The 27,083-nt window shown below is 44.7% G+C and overlaps 1 protein-coding gene across 5 annotated transcripts in view; it reads left to right on the forward strand.

Annotated features, from left to right (window-relative positions):
- The window catches only part of NAV2 (neuron navigator 2), a 390,205-nt gene extending 377,305 nt beyond the window's left edge, over positions 1–12,900 (forward strand). For all 5 annotated transcript variants that reach the window (XM_077114211.1, XM_077114212.1, XM_077114213.1 and 2 more), the window contains 2 exons: positions 6,442–6,645; positions 9,488–12,900. In XM_077114211.1, coding sequence (XP_076970326.1) covers positions 6,442–6,645; positions 9,488–9,613 — 330 coding nt within the window. In that variant the 3' untranslated portion in view covers positions 9,614–12,900. The remainder of the gene's footprint in view (positions 1–6,441; positions 6,646–9,487) is intronic.
- Positions 12,901–27,083: the final 14,183 nt, after the last annotated feature.

Raw genomic sequence — 27,083 nt, forward strand, 5'->3', positions numbered from 1 at the left:
TCCAGGATGTCCCAAGGAGCCCCGAAACTCTACTGAGAAGCTCAGGGACTCTGAGAGCTGGGTGCTATGTTCATATAGTAGAACTCTACGTAACATTTCATTTGGTGAAAGAATTCCTTTATTTTTGCGAATAGGTTGGAATTCCCTGTTCTTCCTGTGGCCATTGAGTCCTCGCTTACTGTGCACTGGGCATTGTGCAGGGTCAGTCACGCTCCCCTAACCCTGCAAGGCAAACGGCCTGGGGGGAGCCCATGGCGGCCCAGAGCAGAGAAGCCCTTGCCCAAGTCACAGGCCAGGTAGAACCCCCATAATGTGCCCTGGCAGGGCTGCCATCGAGCCCGGAAGGAGGGCTGCCTGCACTGGTGCAGCCGTGGCAGGAACGTGGGGAGACCCCGCTGTAATCAGGCCTCAGCCTCAGCTTCCAGGCAGCAACCCTCCACTGCCATATCCCAGCCAGGGGGCCATGTGGGATCGCCCCCTAGTGGATATCAGACGCCTTTGCACGTTATAGCTCCAATGTCCTTTTCCTGACAGGGTGTGTCTCTGCATGTGTAACTGCTCCAGAGGTTTGTGTACCTTGATGCTTCTCTGTGCTCCCAGCAACCCTGTCAGTCCCACAGAGTCAGAAGACTCGCGGTGGTCCCAGTTTTTATTTCCACTGTCTTCATTCTCTGTGGTCTGTCCCCATTATTCCTGAGCCAGTGGAGAAGCCAAGCTCCTTCCCTGACTTGGAGAAAGCAAATGCCTGCCTGTCTGTCCAGCTGTCTCTGCTGCGACCCAGAGCTGACCCCAGGGCTCTGCAGTGGGACCAAGGAACTTTATGATTCTTTCCTTTGCTTTGCTGCGGTATTTTCCCAGCTATTCATCACCTGGGCTTAACATGTCCAGAGGCAAACGGGGAGGCTTATAAAAATATTTTCTGTTCTTGCTGATGATGTGAGCTTGCGCCTGGTGTACATTTGTCTTATGACTCAGTCCCCAGCCCTATTCCCATTTGGAGTTGTCATTGGAAAAACCAGAGTCTAAAATCTACACTAAAACTCAAAAGACTTGTGTGCCCAGGGCAGGCCTGCTACCTGCCAGTGGACAGGAGTGAGCATGTGGCATTTATCAGCTTACCCTAACCTGCTGTGGGACCTTGGGCCAGTCTTTCATCTCTAGGCCTCTGGTCCCCCATCTGTAAACTGAAAAGTTTGGACTAGAAGAGTGTTTTACAAACTGGCTTCGGTGGAGCCCAAAAGTTCTTCAAAGCACTCAGTGGTGAGGTCACCACTAGGCCAGATTAATTCTAAGGACTCGATGAGCTCCGAGTTCCAGCTTTAGTGATTCTGTAGACTTGAGCATCTATCTTCTCATCTAGGCTAGAGGATGAGCCTTAGCTGTCAGGAATGAGGGTTTGGTTCATTCAGCTCACACATGTGAAGCAAGGTCTGGGAAAGGCAGACTTCCGTGGTAGGATTTCCTTGGAGGAGTTTCTCAGAGAGAGAAGCTTCTAAACGTTGCAGAAATGCTTTCTAATCTGAAATAGCCTTCTTCAGCTCTAAATATCTTCCACTGCTTCTCTGTTCTGGTCCTCCCTGATACACACACAAAGACATCTTCACACGATCCCATACTGCTCAGACTATGAATTGTCTGTAGATGCCAGACTGGATTCCCAGCCCAAGACTCACCACTGCCCCAGGTTAAGGAAGATTTGCTAACAGCCTGGATCAGAGTGCTAGACAGGAGGGGTGTTGGTGTCTGGCACAGTGATGAGGTCATAGGAGATTGTGTACATCGCAAATGAAGGAGGAAGCAGAGGGAGCCCGCCTGAGATGAGGGCAGGGTGTGCAGCTTCCCTGACAGAAATCAACTGGGAAAGGTAGGAGGTGGCCTAGATGATCGTGTGACATTGGACACATAGTGGAGGGGACCAGAGAGCCTGGACCAGATTAACTTGTTGGATATGGTGAGAAGTCTGGTCTGTATCTCATGCTTCAGTTCTGAGTGAGTTGTATGGATCTTGCTGATGCAAGTGGTCCAAAGTGGAGAGGGAAAAAGCCTAGACGAGGAAGCTGAGGTCCAAGGTTCAAATTCATGGCTTGGCTTCATAACTTTTCACAATGGACTCTTCTCTTCAACCTTAGTTTCCCCCATCTGACAAGCGAGGAGTGGGGCTAGGAAAGCCCTAGCTCCTTCTAGCAGTGGCAGCCTGTGACTTGAAAAGAAATGGCTTTTGTCAGTTCAGGGCTTAGCTCTGTTCTACTGTCAGCACCCTACACTTTCTACCCTCTCAAATGGTGGAAACCTAGAAGAGCAGAAGGCGCAGACAGATAGATAGATATGGTAATCCCAAAGTTATTCCATCCTACAGTCCCATGTGTCACAGCTCCTATATGGCCAATGGGAGTGACAGCCATTATGGTTCAGGAATCCTTGGTCCATGTGTCCCAAGGTCCCTCAAAGGGGGGTGGTTTCCTCACAGACTCAGACGGCTCTGCTTTGGAAGGGCGCATCATGTCCTGGGTATGAGCACATCCCTGCCCCATCTACTGAGACTCCAGTTGTTAAATAGTAGGAGTTAAATGTTCTGGCTATTAAATCCTTAGTAAATATATAGTTTCCAAGTATTTTATCCCATTCTGTAGGTTATATTTTTCACATTCTTATTAATGTCCTTTGCACAGAAATTTTTAATTTTGTTGAAGCTCAATTTGTGTTTTTGCTTTTGTTGCTTGCCCATTGCCTAAAACAAGGTCTTGAAGATTTTCTCCTGTGTTTTCTTCTGAGAGTTTATGGTTTTCACTTTTATATTTAGGTCATTGATCCATTTTGAGTTAATGTTTGTATATGGTGTGAGATAGGGGACCATTTTCATTCTTTTGCATGTGAATATCTAGTTTTTCTGGCACCATTTTTTTTCTGGTAATTTATTTATTTATTTTTAATTTTTATTGATACAACAATGTACAAGAATACACATTCCTAATATACAAATATTCTATACATGGTGTACAATCAGTGACTCACAATGTCGTCACGTAGTTGTATATTCATCACCATGATCATTTTTTAGAACATTTGCATCACTCCATAAAAAGAAATAAAAAGAAAAAATACATACCATAGTCCTTACCCCTCCTTCTCATTGACCACTAGTATTTCCATCTATCCAATATATATATATTTTTATTTTAACATTTATTCCCCCTTTTATTGATTTATTTTTAATCCATATATTTTACTCATCTGTCCATACCCTGGATAAAAGGAGCATCAGACATAAGGTTTTCACAGTCACACAGTCACACTGCAAAAACTATATCGTTTTACAATCATCTTCAAGAAGCATGGCTACTGGAGCACAGCTCTACAGTTTCAGGCACTTCTAGCCTAATACACCTTAATCTAAAAAGGGGATATCTATGTAATGCATAAGAATAACCTCCAGGATAACCTCTTCTCTCTGTTTGAAATCTCTCAGCCACTGACAGTTTATTTTGTCTCATTTCTCTCTTCCCCCTTTAGGTTGAGAAGGCTTTCTCAATCCCTTGGTGCTGAATCCCTAGCTCATTCTAGAATTTCTGTCCCACATTGCCAGAAAGGTTTATACCCCTGGGAGTCCTGTCCCATGTAGGGAGGGGGAGAGCAGTGAGTTTGCTTGTTGTGTTGGCTGAGAGAGAGATAGGCTACATCTGAGCAACAAAAAAGGTTCTCTGGGAGTGACTGTTAGGCCTAGTTGTTTTTTTTTTCCATTTTTTAATTTATTAATTAAAAAATTTAACAACAAACGAACTTAAACATTAACATGTGATCATTCCATTCAACATATATAATCAGTAATTCACAATATCATCATTTAGTTGCATATTCATCATTTATTGGAACATTTGCATCAATTCAGAAAAAAATTTAAAAAAAAGATAAAATGACAACAAAAAAGAAATAAAACAAAAACAGGAAAAAAAAGATTATACATACCATACCCCTTACCCCTCACTTTCACTGATCCCTAGCATTTCAAACTAAATTTATTTTAACATTTCTTCCCCCTATTATTTATTTTTATTCCATATGTTCTACTCATCTGTTGACAAGGTAGATAAAAGGAGCATCAGACACAAGGTTTTCACAATCACACAGTCACATTGTGAAAGCTATATCATTATTCAATCATCATCAAGAAACGTGGCTACTGGAACACAGCTCTACATTTTCAGGCAGTTCCCTCCAGCCTCTCCATTACATCTTCAGTAACAAGGTGATATCTACTTAATGCATCAGGATAACCTGTCAACTGTTTGGAATCTCAGCCATTAATGCTTTGTCTCATTTCACTGTTCCCCCTTTTGGTCAAGAAGGTTTCCTCAATCCCTTGATGCTGAGTCTTAGCTCATTCTAGGATTTCTGTCCCATGTTGCCAGGAAGGTCCACACCCCTGGGAGTCAGGTCCTATGCAGACAGGGGGAGGGTGGTGAGTTTGCTTGTTGTGTTGGCTGGAGAGAGAGGCCACATCTGAGCAACAAAAGAGGCTCTCTTGGGGGTGACTCTTAGGCCTAAATTTTAAGTAGACTTGACCTATCCTTTGTGGGATTAAGTTTCATATGAACAAACCCCGAGACTAGGGGCTCAGCCTATAGCTTTGGTTGTCCACACTGCTTGTGAGAATGTCAAGAATTCAACTTGGGGAAGTTGCATTTCTCCCCATTCTCACCTTGAAGGGGACTTTGCATATCCTTTTCCACTCACTGATCGAAACACTCTGGGATTCATCGGGGCATCACTCTGGACAAACCAACAGAATCTCATGTCCTATCCAAGATTCCACGTACTTATGGTATTCAATCAAGCTAGCTACATAAGTTATATTAGGAGATGCACTAGTCAAAATATAAATTTTATACCAAATAAACATCTTTTGCTTTAGTCTCACACATAAGGTGAAATTTTAAAATATTAATTACCATCTATTTTCAGCACCCTGCAGTAATGACATTCCTGTGTTCTTCCTCATGCACAAACATTTTTAAAATTTGTACATTTAGTCACTATTATTTAGGTATTTTAGATTATACCATCTCAATCTTTAACATCTATCTTTCTTTCTGATTTCATTTATGTTAGGCCTAGTTTTAAGTAGGCTTAGTCTATCCTTTGCAGGGATTAGTTTCATAGGAACAAACCCCAAGATTGAGGGCGCAGCCTATTGATTTGGTTGTCCCCACTGTTTGCAAGAATATCAGGAGCTCTCGAAATGGGGAAGTTGAATTTTCCCCCTTTCTTGCCATTCTACCAAGGGGACTTCGTAAATACTCTTTTATTCACTGTTCAAATCCATCTGGACAAATATACACAATCTCATGCCCTAGTCAAGGTTCCATACATTTATGGTGTTCAGTTAAATTGTCCATATAAGTTATATTAGGAAATGCACTAGTAAAAATATAGGTTTTGCACCAATAAACATTTTTTGCTTTAGTCTCACATGTAAGTTAAAGTTTTAAAATATGAATGACCATCTATTTTCAACACCCTGCAGTATTGACATTCCTTTGTTCTTCCTCATGCAAAAAGATTTTTTGATTTGTACATTTAGTCACTATCATTGTACACTGTAGGCATTCCATGATTATACCATCTCAGTCTTTATTGTCTGTCTTTCATTTGCCGCCACCATTTTTTTGAAGAGGCTGTTCTTTCCCCATTACCTGAACTTGACACCTTTGTTGAAAATCAGTTGTCCATATATGTACAGGATATTTCTGAACTCTCAGTCTAATCCATTGTTCGATTTGTCTTGTCTTTATGCCAGAACTTTGCTGTTTTGGTTACTGTAGTTTTCTAAGAAGTGAAATCAGGAAGAGTGAAACCTCCAATTTTGTTATATATATATTTTTTTCCAAGACGGTTTTGGCTTATGGCAACATTATTTCAATAGCTGTCTAAAGCTCTGTTCTATGAGTGTACTTTAGGTATTTAACTATTTCCCTGGTGTTATACTTATAGATTATACCCAGCATTCCCTATTATGGACAATATTATAAGAATGATAGTAGTGGAAATTTATGAAGCATTTCCTGTGTAGTAGTTAAGCTTTACAAAATGATCTTATTTAACCCTAAAAACAACCTCATAAAATAGGTAGCATGGTGCCCATTTCTCATGCTGTAGCACTGCGCTGAGGCACAGTGAGAGGTAAAGATCCTCACTAAGGGTTATGTGGTTAGTCGGTGGCAAAGCCACCATTTCAAGTCTATGCTCTTGACCTTTGGTCTTGACAGATCCCACTATCTCCATCTTAGACGACTTCCTTTTGTGATAAGCTTTTTGAAGTGGCATTACTCAATTAGAGGAGACACAGTGCTGGGTTTGGGGAGTTTTTCAGAAAGCTACAGAATCGGGATTGCCAGAAAGGGTCTCAGACCACTTCCAACCTTCTCCTTCTTTGCTTCTTTTCAGCTCTATGGAAGGCGGGCTCCCTGGGAGGATCCTGCCAAGTGGGTAATGGACACCTACCCGTGGGCAGCCAGTCCTCAGCAGCACGAGTGGCCTCCCCTGCTGCAGCTGCGGCCAGAGGATGTTGGCTTCGATGGCTACTCCATGCCACGGGAGGGTTCCACAAGCAAGCAGGTGCCCCCCAGCGATGCTGAAGGAGACCCGCTGGTGAGTTCCCATCTCACAGAGCAGCTCAGCACTCAACTGAGCACTTCCTATAGGTTGAGCATGATGCAAGGCACTCTGGAAAGACAAAGATGACTTAGGAAGGCTGGACCCACTCCAAGATTAGGGACATTTTTACCAATATCTTATTCCATGGTTTTATTGTTTCGTTCAGGCCTTTAACACCTCGGAAGTTTACTTTAGAAGAAGGTGTAGGATTAAGAATTTTATTTTTCCCCTAAATGACTAATCTTGTTCATCTACTGTTCTTTGCTCTTTGACTTGCGATACCACCTTTATCTATACCGTGCTATTCCACTGATCTCTCACTCTAGTAATCAGCAGACAGAAAGAGCTGAAGATCAGAAACACAAGCCACAGGTCAGGGGCATAGGGAAGAGGAGGTTTGAGGAAAAGGTTGGAGGGACTCTAGAGGGCAAGGACACCTGCAAACAGGCCCTGTGACCAGTTAGGTTAACTCCCTAATACAATCTGTCTTCTTTATCTACTATTGCAAAAGCAAAAACAAGACCCTTTAGAAAGCACCTGAAATAGTAATGATCAGGCTTTTGTGGAAGGTTACTATGTCCCATTATCATAGCTCAGTCTCAGTACTGGACCCCAGGCTGACTACCTCCTTCATACTTTAGTCTTCTTTTTTTAATTCCAAGTTAGCAAAAACATGGCTCGCTTGCCACCACTCCATGCTTCTGTTCACAGCAGACATTGCTAATCAATCATGGCACTCTCTACAATATAAGACACATACATAGTCATACTGCTAAATTAGAACTAACAAATCAAAAGCCCTATAAAAAATATGCCCAGAACCCCATGATTAAATTACTGTTTTCATGCCTTAAATTTAGCCTCAGTCTTCCTGGATAGTTGGGTAAAAGGAAAACACAGCAAAAGGATATCACTTGTGTTACCTAATGAAAGAAAGTTTTCATAAGAGATGCTGCAGGTTAAAAAGAACTGATTTGCTGTTCTATGCCTAGCAACTAGTTTATTTGCTGGGTAAGTATATATATTTGTATGTGATTTGGGGTATCGGCCATCCCACTGAGTGTTAGGAAGCAGCTGTGGTCCTGTTGAGAACTTTAGCAGGAAGGGCATTGATATGAATTTATTATTTGTGTTTCTGTGCATAGACATCAACCAGCCTAGTTTGCAGCGTTCACAACAATGGTTTTGCAGAGGAACAAAACCTCTTTCAAGCAGCCATTTCTAATGTTAACCGTTTCTAAAAGCCAAGACACTGGCTTGGCGTTTTTTTTTTTTTTGTGTGGGGACAGGCTCATGAGGTCTGAACTCACATAACAAAAGAACTTAAGATAACCAGAGAAAATAATGCTTAGTTCATTTTCTTAGCCAATTAATTTGTATCACTGGTTGAACCCAGAAGTTCAGGTGAGACACAGAGTTCTCAGAACATTTACAGAGAACTCTCTTCTAGGCCCTGGGCCCCCTGAAATTCTGCTGTGCCAGCCTAGCCACCCCTTCTTGCCAAGGAAGATATTTAGTATTTCTCCCAAGTCCCACTCTGCCTGTCCAGGTCCTCAGGTTTCCAGTATAATAGCTTTCTTATTTACTAATCTCTGCCCCCCCCCCATGAGACTGAGACATCCATAAGGACAGGCCTTTGTTTGTTAGATTCAGCACAGTATATGTGTACTCCATAGTGTTTGATGAGTGAGTAAATGGTCCCATCTGCCAGGGATTATTCTTTGTCCTTCTGATCTACCTCTTCCTTGCTTTCTTGCTATGGAGATGGATATCAGCCTAATGATGCTTTTGAGGTCTGGGTCACCCAGGGAGACCCAACAGGGCATCCTGCAGGGGCAACTGATCAGGAAGCAGCTGGATTTCCTGCTCAACTGCATCACTTCCTGGGCCTTAGCTCAAATCCTATCTTCTTGTCTTACTTATTAGATTAGCTATGAACTGCACACACACAATTTATTTGTATAAATGACCCATGGAATGGAGACCAGGGGAGATTCCAGGGACACTGTTTTGAAACCCTTTTCTTTAAATCATGTGATGATAATGATGAAGATGATAGAGCAGATTTTGAGCACTTACTATGTGCCAGGCCAGCCACAATCTGAAGACTTAGTACACATTGTAGCATTTCATTCCCTCCTTCAGTCCCCTGAGTCAGGGGCTACCACACTCCCCATTTTATAGACAAGGGAATGTGAGTGATGGCTCAGATGCTTAGGCATTTTGCCCAGAGATTCCTGAGTTGCAGTCCAGGCCTTTGACCTCAAGGCGATGCTTGTAACTGAAACCCTGTCCTGCCTCCCCAAGAAGGCACTGTCGGGAGCCAGAAGTAGGGACAAGCTGGATGCTCCTCAAAGGGGAGCCCGGTGCCTCAGATTTCAGTGGTGCTGCTGTTCTCATTCCAGAAGCAGGGATGTGTGGCCAGCCTCTACCCAGGCCGAGGGACACCCAGGTTAAGACATGTCCCTCCCAAACGAAAAACAAATGTAATAAATACTTATTTAGGACTTTCTGTTTTGTTGTAAGTGCTTTACATATAGTAACTCAATCCACAGTATAACCTTCTAGGATAGGTACCATTATTACACATATTTAACAAAACAAAAAAACTGAAGTACAAAGTCGCTAAGTAACTTGCCCAATTATGGGTCATGATTGGTGGGGCTGGGGTTTGAACCCTGAAAGATTGGCCCAGAGTCTTTGCTGTGTCCACTGCCTCCACGGTGGGCTGCAGTTCTAGGGTGAGACTGGAGGAGGTAGCATGAGCATCTGAGAGGCCAGAGGTTGGGGACCAACTGGGCTAAAACCTGCTCACGCCCTCTGTTCTTTGCCCCAGATGAACATGCTGATGAGGCTACAGGAGGCAGCCAACTACTCCAGCCCCCAGAGCTATGACAGCGACTCCAACAGTAACAGCCATCATGACGACATCCTGGACTCGTCCTTGGAGTCCACTCTGTGACAGGAGCCTGGCCACGGAGCCCACCCAACCCCCTTCTCCTCGCCCTGCTCCACCCACCTCCTTTGCATCCTGCAGGACACTTCCTGAGCCGGCCTCCAGCCGCACCCTTCGCGCTGAAGGGACACCAGCCTCGCCCTGGGTGCGGGCACCCCTGTCCACCCACCCTGGGGCCTCTCCCTTCCCCCAGCGAGAACTGCACTACATTTTGTCTTATTTTAATTACTCTGTTTTGCCTTGTTGCTGTGACCTCCCTAAGACACTGAAGATACTTCTTGGGAAAGGATCATCGCCATTGAAACAAAAATAGGGGGAAAGAAAAAGAACGCACTTGAAGCTCTGAAACCAAACAGCATCCTGCAATGAGTGGCCCGGAGACGGGAGAGGCTGGAGCAAAGATGGAAATGTGGACAGGTCTGCTTCCCCTTGTCACAGTCTGGGCCCAGCTGCCAGCGCCCTTGCCCACACCTGCTGCAGAGAGAACTAGGGCTTTGCTTTGGTGCCACTCCATAAACGCCGGAGCGACAAACAGGGAAACCTTAGGAAAAGATGAGCCGCGCTTTTATGTTGTTGTTTTTTGAATGGTGCTCTCCTACCCCGAGAGGTGTTTTGCCTATTCCACTTCAACCACACCTTTTCAGGCCCCTGGGCCGCCGATCAGTGCATGTGAGTGAATGAAGGAGTGAGCGAGTGGTTGTGGCTTCAGTGCTGAGCAGCATGTGTCCATTTCCTTATTATAGATAAATGAATCAGGTTAATTTTTTTTTCTGTTTTTTGTTTGTTTGTTTCTGCAAACACTGTGTATAGTGAGAATTGTTCCACTTTGGAAAACGGATGACACCCCCTCCCCCCCGCCTTTGAAAATGAGGTTGTGTTTCTCCCTTGCCAACTCATTGATTTAGAAGATTTTTTTTTTCTCCCTCCCCTTGGCCAGAATCAATCCTTTGGTGAAAGTAGGAGCCGTAGAAGTTGAGTTTTGGTTCGGTCCTGCTGCGTTTGCAGTTTTAGTTGTGCATCCTAACCATTCTCCACACTCGCCTCCTCCCGCTGAGCTGGGGGTTCTTGGGGCTCCACCCCCCACCCCCAGAGGTGCGGAAGCTGGGAACCTCGCCTCTCCTTCTCGCCCTGGAGCTGTTAGAATTCGCATCTGCGCCTGGAGCGCCCCAGCCCCAGCCCCAGGTGGGGTGGCCGGGTCACCTCGCAAAAGACTTGAACCTTCGTCGGGAGCCGCCGCGTCGCAGCGGGGCCGGCCACCCTCCTCCCCGGAAGCCCCGGCCCCGGCCCCTGCCCCGCCCAGGACGGGCCTGCCCTCTTCGGTGCTGACCTTCCCAAAGCGTTGCCTTACTGGTTTTGTACCAACCTTGTTCATTTACACGAGTGCTGTGCCTGCCTGGGGAGGGGCGTTGGGTTGTTTTCCCCATCCAAGCAAACAGGGCTAAAAAAAAAAAAAAAAAAGTCATCTGTTTCTTTAGGAAAACCCAAGTTGCTCTGACTTTTATCATCCAAAAGACTCATTCGTGTGTGGATGTGTGACCACGGGAGAAAGGCGGAAAAAAGAAGAAAGATCCATTTTTAGGTTCCAATCAGTCTCCCATCAACAGCCAGACCGGACAGCCATCTGTTGTGCAGGAAAGGGAAAGTTCCTTACACGTCCACGTGACGCTGCCACGCGCGCCCTGACAGCAGCCCGGTTTGCTGTGTCCAGCGTGCTGGTCTTTTCTTTACAGCGCGGGATGAATCTCTGAGTCGCTTGTTTCTGTTTTATAGAGAATCATCATTGGACCCCAGTGTGGGTACCTCCATTCATTCATGATCAGGGTTTTTATTCCGTTTCTAGGTCTGAGGGTCTAACTCTCTACATTTTTTTCTTCTTTCCTTATCATGAGAGCTTGACCTAAAACTGCTCACCTGACATTAGATGACACCATTTTTCTCCTCTTTGAAAGGAAAAGGGGAATAATGTATCTCACTCACCGGTAAATGGAAAGCCTTTCAATCTGTCCCTGCTTGAATCTCAGAAAACTCCGATTCTGTTCGGATTTCTCTCATTAAATCAGGTGTGTGTGGTGTCCTGTTTTGGGTTTCAATACAATTTTTAAACTGTATACATAGCCTGTGACCAGGGGCCAATCCCTGAGCCTTCTGTTAAACCTGAAGAGGGCCCTTCTCAGACAATTTCTCCCAATAATGACCTTACTGATACTCTCATACTTCTCATACTGTGAATTTGGGAGGAGGTAAAATTGATTTCTCCTCCGGGGCAGTTTTCCCAGTCACCTTGTGAGTAGACACTTGCCAATATCATTGGAAACTTTTTTTTTTTTAAGGCATCCTGTCTTCTGTTCCTCTTCTATTCTCTCCTACAGACTTCCCTCCCACTGGGTCCAGACTCAGAACCAAGATCTCTGCTCTTGGCATTGCCTGATTTCAGGTCGCGTAGCCCTTGTATAATTCACAACTCAGTGTCCTTCCTAAAGTTTCGGGAAGCAGGGTTGTCTAATATGCACGTTTCTTACTTTGATCATATTTTGCTTTAGTGTCACTCACCTTTGACAAAGTAACTCTGTGCTCATTTAGGGCTCTTTCCAAAATGCTTCCATTTTGCCTTTTTCTACTGTTAGGCTAATTTTGAAATGTATGAAATTCTATGCAACATTTAAGTTACCAGTGGAAGCCAGAAGTTTTCTTTCCAAACTGCCAAGAATTATACAGGCCATAAATGAGATGAAAAAACCTTTTAATTTAAGGTGGGGGTGGGGTGGGGGTAGGATAAGGAAAAGAACTTGCCTAAACCCTTATTGTACCTTGGGGACATTTTTTATTTTATTGTTGATGCTCAAACTTCAGAACTCTGTGTATTCAAATTTGTCTGATCATGGTGAATCTATTTCAAAAAGGAAAAACAATCCAACTTTGTGGATATTAATTGGAAAGTTTGCTGTTTTGACCTAGTTGTTTCCAGTGGAGCAGTCTATGAAATATGTTCTATAAGATGTACATTTTTCATTGTAACATAGAAATTGTAAATAACTGATTAAAGTGCTGCATTTTGATGAATTTTTTCTAGCCATTTTTAAAGAGAAAACTAGGAATTGAGTATTTTGTGTACGGTATGTTTCCATCCTCCTTCCCCTTCCTCCTTCCTCCCCTCCCTATTTAATTTTCATTTGTCATGAGGTTTGAATTTGCCAATGATCTGTTGGAGATCATGCCCCACATCATAGAGAATAAAGCTGATGATTGTACCAGTCTTAAATTATTCATGATTCAATAAAATTAATGCTTATTTATTCAGATTAGTGGTTTGGCTGGTCTGTGCTGGAGCAAGTCCTCAGAGTTTGAGTTCGTGCCAAAAAGAAGTCACTCTTCTCTGGATGCAACAAACCCTTAAAGGGACAGTCCAAAACCTTTGCTAACCTATCTTTGCCACAACTGTGCTATCAGCATCCCACCACTTATCCGTTTTCTCAGCTAGGTAACTACTCACGTGGAGCTTGTCAACATGCAGAATTTCAGGCTCCACTCAATCTTTAGGAATCACTGGTATCTTGTGGAAATGCAGATTCTCAGTTTCTAACAAGCCCCAGGCCACGCTTTGGTCCCTGGACCAAGCTAAGAGTAGCAAATAATATCAGAGACCAGCTGGTCCGTGTTCATCCCCTTGGCGTGAGGGTTTTTTAAACGTACTAGGTACCTACATTAGTTGCCTAACAGTCATCCAAAATATTCTAACGTAATCTTCAGAATGATCCTGGGAAGGTAAATATTCTCATTCTCATTTTACAAGTTTAAAAAAAAAAAGGCTCAGAAAAAGACTCTTAAAGGATCCTGTACCCCAGAGGTGAGAGATGGGAAGTTTCAGCCCCAGCTCCGGACTCAGAAGTCTGTTTCACCTGGCTGCCTCTGATCTGATGGGACCCATTCCATGTTGCAGCCAAAGCCACTAAGCAGAGCAAAGGCGGTGGAAGATGTTAACACATCTTAGTATCCTACAGACGCACCAAAAACGTTAAAGGTTAGCTTTAATGTGAGGTCTTGGGTCACTGTGAAGTTGAGCCTCCTCTGTTGTTCTAACTGCTAGTGACAGGAAATGTCCAATTCATTGCAATGCATAACAGTGGCCTAATCGAGGGGAAAAGAAGAATCCAGATGTTCAGCTTGGGCATTTTCAACGCCTGTCAAAAAGAAGGGTTGTTGTTACAATGGTTTGGCAACTTGATATCCTGAATTTTCAAGTTTTTCCATGTCACATATTGTATCCCATTGCTAGATGTTCTAGTTTGCTAGCTGCTGGAATGCAATATACCAGAAACAGAATGGCTTTTAAAAAGGGGAATTTAATAAGTTGCTAATTTACAGTTCTAAGGCCAAGAAAATGTCCCAATTAAAACAAGTCTATAGAAATGTCCAATTAAAGGCATCCAGGGAAAGATACCTTGGTTCAAGAAGGCCAATGAAGTTCAGGGTTTCTCTCTCAAGTGAGAAGGCACATGGTGAACACAGTCAGGGCTTCCCTCTCAACTGAAAGGGCACATGGTTAACAAGGTGTCATCTGCTAGCTTTCTCTCCTGGCTTCCTGGTTCGTGAAGCTCCCTGGGAGGCATTTTCCTTCTTCATCTCCAAAGGTCGCTGGCTCCTGGACTCTGCTTTGTGGTACTGTAGCATTCTCTGCTCTGCTCTCTCCGAATCTCCTTCATTCTCCAAAATGCTTTCTCTTTTATAGGACTCCAATAAACCAATCAAGACCCACCCAAATGGGTGAAGACGTGTCGTCACCTAGTCCAGCTTAACAACCACTCTTGACTATCACATCATCCAGGGAGATGATCTGATTACAGTTTCAAAAAGACAGTATTGAATAGAGATTATCCTACTTTTATGAAATGATATTTTGTTTAAACATGGCTTTTCTAGGGAACATACATCCTTTTAAACCATCCTTTAAAACCCCTATTTTAGTGGGTAGCATTAGTTTGCAGTGATGCTTTCCGCGAAAAATGCGCGGAAAAGTGTGCAGATATTAATATTACTCGGTTTTTGAGACAGGTTAGGTTCATGTTCGTGTTAGGCTCAGGGTTAGATTCAGGGTTAAGGTTCGGCAAGCATTGGTGGTTGGTTGTGGGTTAGAGTTCGGCTTAGGCTAGGGTTAGGATTTGGATTCTGCTTAGGGTGTGAGGAAGATTGGTGAGAAGCTCGGCGTAGGTTTGTGTCGGTCGTTGGTTTGGAGGTCGTACATTTCTGGGGAGTGCGAGTGTCAGGTTTCCGTTAGGTTAAGGATAGTGTTCCCTGAAGAAAGTACTTTCAGTGCACAAACGGGTGCAAGTGAATGGATCGAATCACTCCCTTAGCTTTCAAAACAGTATTAGGTAAGGGATTTGCATAGCCATTGTTGAGTTTTCTGTGAAAATGCTAGCTTTCACGCAAGACATGTATCCAAATGAATGGAGCCAGAATGTCACTCAGTTCTACAAACTCGTTCACAGAATTTCTCAGCAAGAAGAAGGTGAGATACGTTCGACAATGCCGTTTTAACCTAGAAGTGTTGTCGCGTGTGGACCAGGTCCATTTTGCAGTTTCTGAAACCAATGATGTGAAGTCTAGCTCAGTGTCAGGGGTAGGGTCAGGGGTAGCGTTAGAGTAAGGGTTGGTGTTAGCGTTATGTTTCGCCCTGCGTTTTGGTGCAGGGTCGGTATAAAGCTGGGGGTTGTGCTTAGGGTTGGCGTTGGGTTTGGTGTTAGGGTTCTGGCGTGGGTTCGTGGTAGGGTTGTGTCTAGGTTTAGGGTTAGGGTTAGGGTTAGGGTTAGGCTTAGTGTTGGTGTTAGGGTGAAGTTTAGGGCTGCGGTTTGGTGTAGGTTTGGTATTAATTTGAGGGTTGGGTTTAGGGTTGGTGTGGGGCTTGCGATTAGGGTTTGGGCTAGGGTTGGTGGTAGGTTTGGGGCTAGGGTTCAGGTTAGGTTAAGGTTTAGGGTTAGGGTTAGTGTTGGTGGGTTGGTGTTAGGGTTAAGTTTAGGCTTGTGCTTGGGTGTAGGGTTGCTGTGAATTTGAGGGTTGACTTTAGGGTTGGTGTTGGGGTTGGGGTTAGGTTTCGGGTTTGGGTTGGAGGTACGGTTGTGCCTAGGGTCAGGGTTAGGTTTAGGGTTAGATTTCGTGTGAGAGTTTGGGTTGAAGTCAGGCATCCGGTCGATTTTCGGACTGGGTTTGTAGTTTGGGATTTGTGCTGGTATGGGTTCGTCCGTGTTTTGGTTTCTTTTTGTGTTTGTGGCCGCATTAGCGTCATGCTTAAGTTAACTGAAAGTGAGGGACTTCTGAAATATTGCAGTTTTGTAAAAAAATCTTATGCCGGTGAATGGAACCAGGATGAAACTAAGTTTTCCAAACACGTTTAGGTCACGGTTTCCATGGCTGTAGGTGAGTGCTCCGCAGAAATGCCATTTTTCTCCGACAAAATTGCTTGAAAGGGAATGGAGCTGGTAACTCAATGAGCTCTCAAAACACAGTACAGACTGGTCCCCTATTTTAGTGGGTAGCATTAGTTTGCAGTGGTGTTTTCTGTGAAAAAATGCGTGAAAATGTGTGCAGATATTAATATTACTCGGTTTTTTGATACAGGTTATGTTCATGTTCATTATAGGCTCAGGGTTAGGTTCAGGGTTAAGGTTCGGCAAGCATTAATAGTTGGTTTTGGTTTAGAGCACACTAGACAATGAGTTCTGATTTTATGTAGACATATTGCCAGCATATGTAAAGGGCACAACAGGCTAGATGACATTTTAAAAGGAAGGGAAGGAACCAAACTATATGCTAGGCACCAGGCATTGTACTGAGAACTTCGCTTTATCACACTTAATCACAGATCTTCTAAGAGGTGAGTATCTCCATCTTACTGGTGAGAAAACTGAGGCTGAAAACTGTCAAATAACAGTACACAGGAGAAACATAATTCTCAACTTTTCCTAATTCTAAAATCTATACCACACCATGCAACAATCTACTTAGGTGGGACATTGAGAGGAGGGTTATACATTCTATACTTGTTAGTTATTGCCACATAACATTACCCCCAAACTTAGCTTAAAACAACACATATTTATTATCTCTAAGTTTCTGTGGGTCGGGAATCCAGGTGCAGTTTAGCTGAGTTCTCTGGCTCAGAGTTTCTCATGGCATCATAAATGTTGATAAGGAATGTTTTTTACACTATACAAAGTATCGTATTTAATAGTGAAATATTAAATGTTTCGCCTTTCAGATTACTAGAAAAATGCTTCCTGTCATCACCTACTGTGACCCTAGAGGGTGTAGACAGCCAAGAAAAAACATATGAAAACTGGAGATGAAGCAATAGACTACCTCTACTCACAGATACCATTATGTTCTTAGATAATCAAAAAGAATCCATGGATAAATTATTAGAAATGAGTGAGTTCAAGTTTACTTGATACAAAATCACTACTCAAAAATCAAATGCGCATCTACATAAAGCAAAAAATTTCAGAATTTTTTTTAAAACACCACTTTAGGGATCTCAAATACCTATAAACAAATGCAAAAAAAGTTGGGCAAGATCTCAACACAGAAATCTATAAAACATTGAAAGAAATTAAAGAAAACCCAAATAGAGGGTTTATTGTGCTTAGGAATTGAAGGGCTCAATGTTGTCAAGATATCATTTCCTCCAGAAAGGACTCTAGATTTGATGCAATCATATTCAAAAGCCCAGCAAAGGTTTTTGTGGAATTGCTGAAGTGATTATAAAATGTATATGGAAATGCATATGGTGAAGCATAGCCAATGGCAAAGAAGAATAAGAAAAGAGAACTTTCTCTGTCAGATATCAAGACATGCAATTCATTAATGAGATGGTGTGGTAATGGTACAAGAATTGGCAAACAGGTTGATAGACTAGAGCACACAATCCTGAAATCAACCCAGGGCACATTTGCTTTATCATATGGACTGCGGGCCCCGGCTGAGGGTGAGGCTAATGTACCATGGAGGATGGAGAAGGGAGAAGATGATTATCTATTAAGGCCTCAGGACCAGCTGCACAGTAGAGTTTGTAGCTTGTCCACTGACCCTCCCATTTTTGAGGCTTTGGTTTTTTTAGACATTGTGACCAATCACCACCTTAATCATTGGTAAGAGGATAGATCAATGCAGGGAATGAGTAGTCTGAGGAATGCAAGCAGGGACAGATGGCTCCATCCAGACTCCACTTGAAGCTGCAGCAGACAATTCTTGGCCGCACCATCTTCCCACCTCTGCCTGTGTCTGTTTCTCTGCCTGAGACCTTTCTCCAGTGCAGGGCAGTCCACCGCGGCTGGGGATTTAGTGCCCCCAGGAGCAGCCCACAGCCAGTGAAGAATGGGAGAGAGTGGATGAGTGTCCCAGCTTCCCTGTCTTTCTGTGGGACAATATTCATGGCACATTCTACAAGCTTCCTTAGGCATCCCCAGTGGGGTTGAGCCCCAGTTGCCCACAGTGGTAACTAGGGAATGCTCTGTTGGCTTTTCTCCCTTCCCTGGAATACTTTGCTACTCCCTTATGCAGAGCTGGGGCTAAGGTTAGGTGACCCGAACATCTGGGGCACGACCGTGAGAGCGAGTCAACTTTGCATTTCAATGTCCTGGGCACCCTAGCTTCGGCTCTGCTCTCAAACGACACTATGACACAAATTACACAGGCCCAAGTCGTTCCTTAGGATAGGTTGAGACAACTCAGCAATTCTACTCCTACTTATATATCTAAATAGAAATGTGTACATAGATACAACAAGAAACATACAAGAATGTTCATCGCGCCATTCAGAATAAACACTGCAAACAATCGCACTTCTACCACAGTGGAATGGACAAATAAAATAGTGATATCTCATTGTCATACAGCAGCGAAAATGAGGATGAATATCACAAGCATAATATTGAGTGAAGGCAGTCAGACACAAAAGGATATGAAATGCATGGTTTCAGTTACAAGAAGTTAAAAATACAGACAAAGCTCTCGCATTGAGGGGTGAATATATGCTAAGGTGGTAAAACTATGAAGAAAACCAAGAAGGGAAGGGGCAGGAGTTGGCAGAGGCAAAAGAGGCTTTGAGATGCTGTCAGTGTCCTCTTTCCATGACTCCCAGGGTGAGATTCTCCCTGGCAATGTGGGACGGAACTTCCAGGATGAGCGGGGACCCGGCATCATGGGATTGAGAAAGGTTACTTGACCAAAAGGGGGAAGAGAGAAATGAGACAAAATAAAGTCTTAATGGCTGAAAGATTTCAGATTCAAGAGGTTATTCTGGAGGTCGTGCTTACACATTATATAGATATTCCTTTTCAGTTGATGGCGTATTGGAGTGGCTGGAGGGAAGTACCTGAAACTGTTGCGCTGTGTTCCAGTAGCCTTGATTCTTGAGTACGATTGTATGACTCTACAGCTTTTACAATGTGACTGTGGGATTGTGAAAACCTTATATCTGATGCTCCTTTTATCCAGGGTATGGACAGATGAGTAAAAAAATAAATAAATAATATGGAGAGACAAAGGGTAAAAATTGGGGTAGATGGAAATACTGCGGGTCAATGAGAGGGAGGGGTCAAGGGTGTGGGATATATGAGAAAAATTTTTTCTTTTTATTTCTTTTTCTGCAGTGATGCAAATATTCTAAAAATGATCATGGTGCAGAATACACAAATATGTGATGATCTTGAGAGCCATCGATTGTATAATATGGTTGTACTGTACATGTGTGGAGATTTCTCAATAAAAATATTTTTAAAAATAAACTTTTTCAAGTAAAAATTTTAAATGCTGCACCAGGTCGCCCAGCTGTCTACACACGCAGTTAGGACGGTGGGGCGGTTGGCGGCGCTCCTGAGCAAGGTTTGACCCCGGTCCCATCTCGAATTCTCTGTTTGAATTCTCCTGGGTCGCTTCTTGAATCCATAAATTGAGGACACTTGGCCCTAACACTGACTTCTGGGTGAGCTTGGACAACGCCACGTCTCTAAGCCTCCATTTCCCCTTAAGTAAATGAGGCTGCTGACGCCTGCCTTGCAGGATTGTCGCAGGATTCAACGAGGCGACGTGTTTGGAGTGCCCTCGCCCCGGCTGCGCAGCCCCTCGGGATGAGGCAGGCGGGGAGCCGTGGTGCCCCGGAGGGGAGAACTGGGTCCAAAAGAGAGGCTGCAGAGAGGGGTGTCTGGCCCCTCTACAAGCGAACACTTGCTGCAGATCACGCCAGGATCGGCTGCTCTGGAAGATAGTGGGCGCCCACCGGGCAGGGTGGCGGCGCAGGGATCCCGGCTCTGCTTGCCAGATCGGCCCAGGGGGTCTCGCAGGCTGTGATCGCTCTAGCAACTGAAGCACCTCAGGTGGGGTGTAGTGGGCAGAGCCTTGGGGCCTGGCCATCTGGGTTACCTGCCCCTCTCCTGGCTGCATCTCTTAGAGAAGTCCCACCCATTCTCAGGAGTGTGGGGTCCCCATCTGTCCAATGGGGGTGTTAAACTAGTTCCGTGGTTCCCTGTCGGGCCTGATCACCACCGACCCGATGCGGCCTGCCTTCAGCCCTGCTGAATCAGAATGTGCTGGGGAGAGCCCAGGGGGAGCCGCGGCCTTCTGCGTCCCTGGACTGTGATCAAGGCAGCCCCGACTACCGCAGAGTGGCCAGTGGCCGCCAGGGGGCAGCAGAGCCCGGGCAATGCCACTGTCAGACTTGGAGCAGTTAGACTTGTTTTGGTGACTCTGCAAAACTATAAATGTCTCATTCGGTCTTTTTTTTTAACGAGGCAGTATATATATACATATATATATTCATATGTATATATATGAATAAATGAATATGAATAAATGCATTGGTGTGAGCTAAGAGGAGCAGGCACAGTATTTTTCCCTCTACCCCATCTTGGAGGAAATAGACACTGCGTTCCCTATAAAAGGAATAGGAAAAGGACCTGATGTGTGCCAGGCATCTTCTTAAGCCAAGTCATTGGGCTGCGTGGATTCCTGTGATCTGCATAACAACCGGGTGAGGTTGCTGCTATCATTTCCGGTGTATAGAATGATGGTTAAGGGACTTGTGGAGGGTCCGGGTAATCGGAGGTAGGATTTGAGCCAGTCCCTGCCAGAGTCCCAGACCTTGAGTCTTACTTCAGCACCAACTGCATCCTCCACCAGCAGCCACCAAAGCGCTCCCATCCAGGCCCTCACTGGCCTTCCACCATCTGTAGTAGATGACCCTTCTCAGCATCCTCATCTGCTTCTTCCTTACCAAACCTCGATTATATGCAGGAATCCACACTGCCCCTGCAGGATGATCATGCAAGTGGCTCCAGGAGACTGAGCCCAGGCCCAGGTGCAGGGGTGAGGCTGATGTGTCATGTGAATCTCAGTCCCAGGGGTGGGCTGGTGGGGTTTTCTTGGGGAGACTTCCGAGAAAGTTTCTTGTCTCTTAAGAGAGACCCCATAGGGGAGAAATGCTTCCTTCTTCCTCTGACTATTGTCACGTCTGGAGGTGCTGCTGGAACTGGTGCCTTCATCTAGCAATCGGCCTAAGGAAGAAGGAGCACCGAGACAGGCAGAGCAGAGGAATGGAGCCACCGGGACCCTGCTCAGGGGTTGAGCCACTGACATGACCACGGCAGGAGCCTGCCCTACCCTGCGCTTCCCGTTAAATGAGATAATACATGGAGCCCAGGTTTCTGAGACAGCAGTGGGAAGCATTCCTGGGAGACCCCCTACTTGAAGGGGACCCCACCTCGCAGAGCTGAGCCCAGCGCAGTATCAGGTGCACAGCCAGCCCCAGGTGGGCGGCGTCTGTTCTGGTTGCTCATTTCCCACAAGCCACACAGCCAGCGGCTGCGGTCACAGCTATGCAATGCAGAGAACTGGTTAAGAACCCTGTGTCTCAGTTCTGAGATTTCTGTCTAGATATATGGCCTTGAGCAAGTCATTTAACAGTTCAGTGCCGTGATTTCCTCACCTGTAAAATGGAGATGATTAGGACACTACCTACTTCTTAAGCTTATCATGAGGATTAATTGACAGGAGATGTGTGAAGCTCTGAGAACAGTGTGCAGCACATAATAAGTTCTCGATAAAGCTTAGCAGCTGTCATAATCACATCTGATTAGCTGCCGAGATCTGGCCAGGCTGGAATTTGTTTCTGGCCTCCTGCCTAGTGAGGGCCAGTGCAGTCCCATGTGATGGGACCTGGTTCCAGCTATGTGACCTTCAGGGAAACATGCCCCATCTCTGGACTCAAGATTGTAGGGTGTGAGACAAGGCGACATACCAATGAGATCTCTTTAGTTGCTGATCTCTTTGCTCCCACGGCTTGTCTCTGCAGTGAATACGGGAGATGAGGTCCGGGCTTGCCTTGGGCGTGTGATGGCGGAGGAGCTTGGCAGCTGTCTTTGGGTTCAGTGTTGGCCTCCGGGCCCTCAGTTCTGGTCACTGAGTCACGAGGTTGAAACCCTTCCTCCCCCTCCTGTCTGGACGTGAGAGGAAGTCCTGGGTGCAGGGTGTGATACAGCCTGTTTCAATGTTCTGCTCTCACCATCTTGAAATTCTCAACAATTCTTGAACACGGGGCCCCATGTTTTCATTCTGCACTGGGCTCCACAAAGTGTGTAGAGGAACCTGGTTTCGATCATGCGCGTGAGTCATATGTCCATTCACTGAGCTGGGCTGGAGGTGAAAGGAAAGGAGGCACACCCAGGTCACCTGCACCAAGAAAGGGTGAAAGCCAGCTTGCCAAAGGAAAATTGAAGTGCTGTTAGCAGAAATGGGGAATGGTTGCTATACAGGAAAAAAATGAACAGGTGTCCATACAGACACGGAGGTGTGACATTTCCAAGTTTTTCTGGAAAACCTAGATCATTCCATCTGAGCTTCGCCTTACTTGGAGAAGACACCCAGAGCACATGGGTCTATGAGGAGAATGACACAACTTTAACAGAAATACCTGACCTGCACTGCTCTCCTTTTGTGTGCCTGGCAGTGTGCTAAGCACTTAATTCCCATGGTTAGACTGTGAGATGGGCATTATGAACCCTGCTTCATGAAAAGGAAAACTTAAGCAAGCATCTCTGCTTCCTGCAGCCTGAGAAGCAGCTTAGGAGCGCCTGCCCCTCCCAGGAGGGGGCAAGGGGTGTCCTCTGGGTTTGCAGGCAGTTCCGTCAGGGTCGCCGTTGCTCACTGCGACGGGGCTGCAGCAAATTCCACTCTCGTTCCAGGGCCTAGAACAGAACTCGGCTCCTACCGGTAAATGTGATAGAGATAGCAAATGAAGAGAGGGAAAGGTGGGGGGAGCTCTGGAGACAAACAAAAAAAAAAAAGAGGAGGGAAGTGAAGGGGCAGTGAGGTGGAAGGAAGGTGAGTGCAAGGAAGTTCAGAAAGCAAACTCTGTAAGATGTGCACGTGCAAATAAAGTTATATCAGGAAGGGTGGGAAAATATCTTTTAAATGAATAAAAACAGAAACAAATAACCTAACTGTATATCAAATTGATAGTAGAATGTTGTATAATATAGTGGGGTATAATTTTAGGATAAAAGGGCTGCAAAATAATCTTGTATTCACTTTGTAGGCTTTGTAGGTGTGTGGATGGTGATGGTTCCGAAGAGTAATTCTGATGCTATTTTGTTAGTAATGTAGATCAAAGCAAATATGTTGATGTTTTGGGGAAATGGGGACAGTAATTTCCACTCACTGTGGGAAAGGAGGATAAAAATATGGGATGGGGAAGAGAGGAAGGACCCTGTGCTATATTAAAATAGAAAGTATCAGTATGAGCTCTAGCTCTGTGTGTGTGTGTGTGTGTGTTTGCATGCGTGGATACTGGCTCTGCCCATGGAAGGACATAGAAGCCACAATATTCTAGTACAAATAAGCACCCTTAGCAATAGAATTGATTTATAAATTCCATTGTCACAAAAGAAACCTGGGCTTGGAGAAGTGGCTGATAACTGGTATGGTACAAGGAAATTTCAAGACAAGCCTGGAACATCTTACTGGCTAAATCTTAGTTATCTTGGATATTGTGCTGGTTTGAAAGGATGTATGAACCCCAGAAAAGCCATGTTTTAATCAAAATCCCATTTCTTAATGGCAGAATAATCCCTATTCAATACTGTATGTTTGAATCTGTAATTAGATAATCTCTCTGCAGATGTAACCCAATCAAGAGTGGTTGTTAAACTGGACTAGGGGAGATGTGTCTCCACCCATCTGGGTGGATCTTGACTAGTTTCTGAAGCCCTATAAAAGAGGAAACATTTTGGAGAATGAGAGATTCGGAGAGAGCAGAAAATGTTGTAGCACCACGAAGCAGAGTCCACCAGCCAGTGACCTTTGGAGATGAAGAAAGAAAATGCCCTTCTGGGGAGCTTCATGAAACAGGAAGCCAGGAGAGAAAGCTAGCAGATGATTCCAGGCTCGCCATGTGCCCTTCCAGCTGAGAGAGAAACTCTGACTGTATTCGCCATGTGCCTTCTCACTTGAGAGAGAAACCCTGAACTTCATCGGCCTTCTTGAACCAAGGTATCTTTCCCTGGATGCCTTTGATGGGACATTTCTATAGACTTGCTTTAATTAGGACATTTTCTTAGCCTTAGAACTGTAAACTAGCAACTTATTAAATTCCCCTTTTTAAAAAGCCATTCTGTTTCTGGTATATTGCATTCAGGCAGCTATCAAACTAGAACAGAGATGATCTTGGAACAAAAAAAAAGGACATTAGTAAAAACTAAGTGGATTTGAATAGATTAGCAACTTGAGTTGATAATAGTATATTGATACGGGCTCATTAATTTTGACAAATATACTACAATCATGTTAGTTGTTAATAACAGGGGAAAGTGTGGGTGGGGTATGTGGGAATTCTCTGTACTATCTTCCCAACTTTTCTATAAATCTAAAACTATTCTATAATAAAGTTTATTTTTAAAAGAGTAAATGGGAAATGTGAACCTTTTCCCCCCTTTAATGATTCCACCCTTCAGAAAAGCATCACACACTGAGTCGGCGGTGGTGGGGTGGAGGAAACAGGGACAAGGGGGTAAGAGAAGAGCGTCCTGCCCCTGTGCTCGTTTCTGCTGGTGCACACGGGGAGGCCACAGCAGCCTGTTGAGAAGAGGGTCTAGAAATCCTCAGCAGTGGTGAGCGAGGAGATGGATGGGGCCTCTGGGAAGTTGGGGTTCGGGGAGAGCTGTGTGGCTCCAGGGAACACTTCCTAGCAGACAAGTTCAAAGAAGTATAGAGGCTCCTCTTTCCCAGTGGGAGATGACTCTTAAAAGGCGAGGAAGGCTGATGATACAAGGTTGTAAGAAAGCATAAAATAAATCTCTTGAGTTATTAGTGTGCAATAATTTGCCTACAGAGCATGGTAAGCCAGACCAGAGAGCCAAGGTCCCAGGCGTAAGCACCTGGTTAATCAAACTGATCTTTTCTCTCTGTTCTCTTTCCTCTCTCTCTCTTTAAAACTTTTAGTGACTTAGCCAAAGGACACACAGCAGTAAACGCCATGGCTGAAATATCATCCAGGACATCTGTCTACTTTTCTCCTGTTACATGTTGCTGCTTTGACAATACATTTTAACTTAAAAATTAATCCCAGATCTAAGAATTTGGGGATGCAACTCCCTCCCGCTGTTCTCCCCAGTCAGATAGCCAGGACCAATTAGCACGGTTCCTCTGCAGATCTGGTAAAACGCCTTAGCCCATTTCAACAGCACGCCTTCCGCATAGCAGATGCCCAATGTTCTAGTTTGCTAGCTGCTGGAATGCAATATACCAGAAACGGAATGGCTTTTAAAAAGGGGAATTTAATGAGTTGCTAGTTTACAGTTCTAAGGCTGAGAAAATGTCCCAATTAAAACAAGTCTAAAGAAATGTCCAGTCAAAGGCATCTAGGGAAAGATACCTTGGTTCAAGAAGGCCGATGAAGTTCAGGGTTTCTCTCTCAGCTGGAAGGGCACATGGCGAACATGGCATCATCTGCTAGTTTTGTCTCCTGGCTTCCTGTTTCATGAAGCTCCCCGGGAGGTGTTTCCCTTCTTCATCTCCAAAGGTCGCTGGCTGGTGGACTCTCTGCTTCGTGGTGCTGCAGCATTCTCTGCTCTCTCTGAATCTCTCTCTCCAAAATGTTTCCTCTTTTATAGGACTTCAGAAACTAATCAAGACCCACTCAAATGGGTGGAGACATGTCATCCCCTAATCCAGTTTAACAGTCATTCTTGACTAAATCACATCAACCAGGGAGATGATCTCATTACAGTTTCATATATACAGTATTGAATAGGGATTATTCTACCTTTAAGAAATGGGATTTATATTAAAACATGGCTTTTGTTAGGGGGCATACTTCCTTTCAAACCAGCGCACCCAACAAACGACTTGTGGGTTTAACTCAGAACCAAATTGTAGACATTTGAAGCACAGTAGGACGCAGATGGGGGAGCTTTTATTATTTTTCAAATCTTGACTTTCTTTTTATGTTCAATCATCTCTTAAATGTCTACTCTGCACCATCTACCAGGAAGCAGCTAATTATTTAGAAGTGGAACGGACTAGTAATAGTAAAGAGCATAGACTCTGGAGCAAGACAGCCTAGGTTTGAAGCTTTGCGGTTTGCTCACTATGGCACCTCCTGCAAGTTCCTTAACTAACACCTTGTGCCGCAGTTTTGCTCTCCGTAAATGTAAAATAAGTCTAGTAAACAGACCCTAGCTTATGTTGTTTTATTAGGAATAACACTACATAAATGTGATGTGCATAGACTTGTAACCGGTATGCAGTGTTATTTAAAATGTTAGCTGTCACTATTGCTCGGCCTGCCTGGAGCTTGGCCTGAGCTGGAGAGTTGCAGCTTTGCAGCGCAGGGCCCAGCTCCCCTCTGCGCCTTTGTACCCGGGCCGACTTCTTTCTCAGCACTGAGGCTTTGCAAACCCTGTTTTCCCAAATGCCCTCTTGTTCCTTGCCTCCGCTCGGCACTGTCCCTGAGTGTTCCCTGACATTCACGGTCCCTGTGAGGCCTCCACCTCTCGGTGCGCTCCCACCCTCCCTTGTCTGGTTCCTAAACTTCACAAGCGCATGCGCTCAGCCGTCTTCTTTATCAGCCTGAAAGAAATCTGGTAGTGCCAACATTTGTTAATTCTAAGTGGTAACGATGACATGTAGTATACTATCCTTCGTACCTTATTTTGATTTATTACAGTTCCCGGCCTGCCTGCCTGCTGGCTGGCTGTTCTGGTGCCCGCCTGGTCATGTCACATGTCACAACAGGCTCCTCCGTGGCCCGCGGAGGAAGGGAGAGACAGAAAGGGGTCTCTGCTTCTCTGCTGATTTATCTTTCACCTGACCGCCCACATCTCTAATATCTGTAGCGTTAAATAAAAGCAGAAACAAACCAGAACCACCAATAACAAAAGAGACCTTTTCAGCCACGGTGCCGGTGCTCCGCTTCCTTTCGCAACCAACCTGC

This window comes from Tamandua tetradactyla, chromosome 8, assembly GCF_023851605.1.
Source record: "Tamandua tetradactyla isolate mTamTet1 chromosome 8, mTamTet1.pri, whole genome shotgun sequence".
NCBI classification, from domain to species: domain Eukaryota; kingdom Metazoa; phylum Chordata; class Mammalia; order Pilosa; family Myrmecophagidae; genus Tamandua; species Tamandua tetradactyla.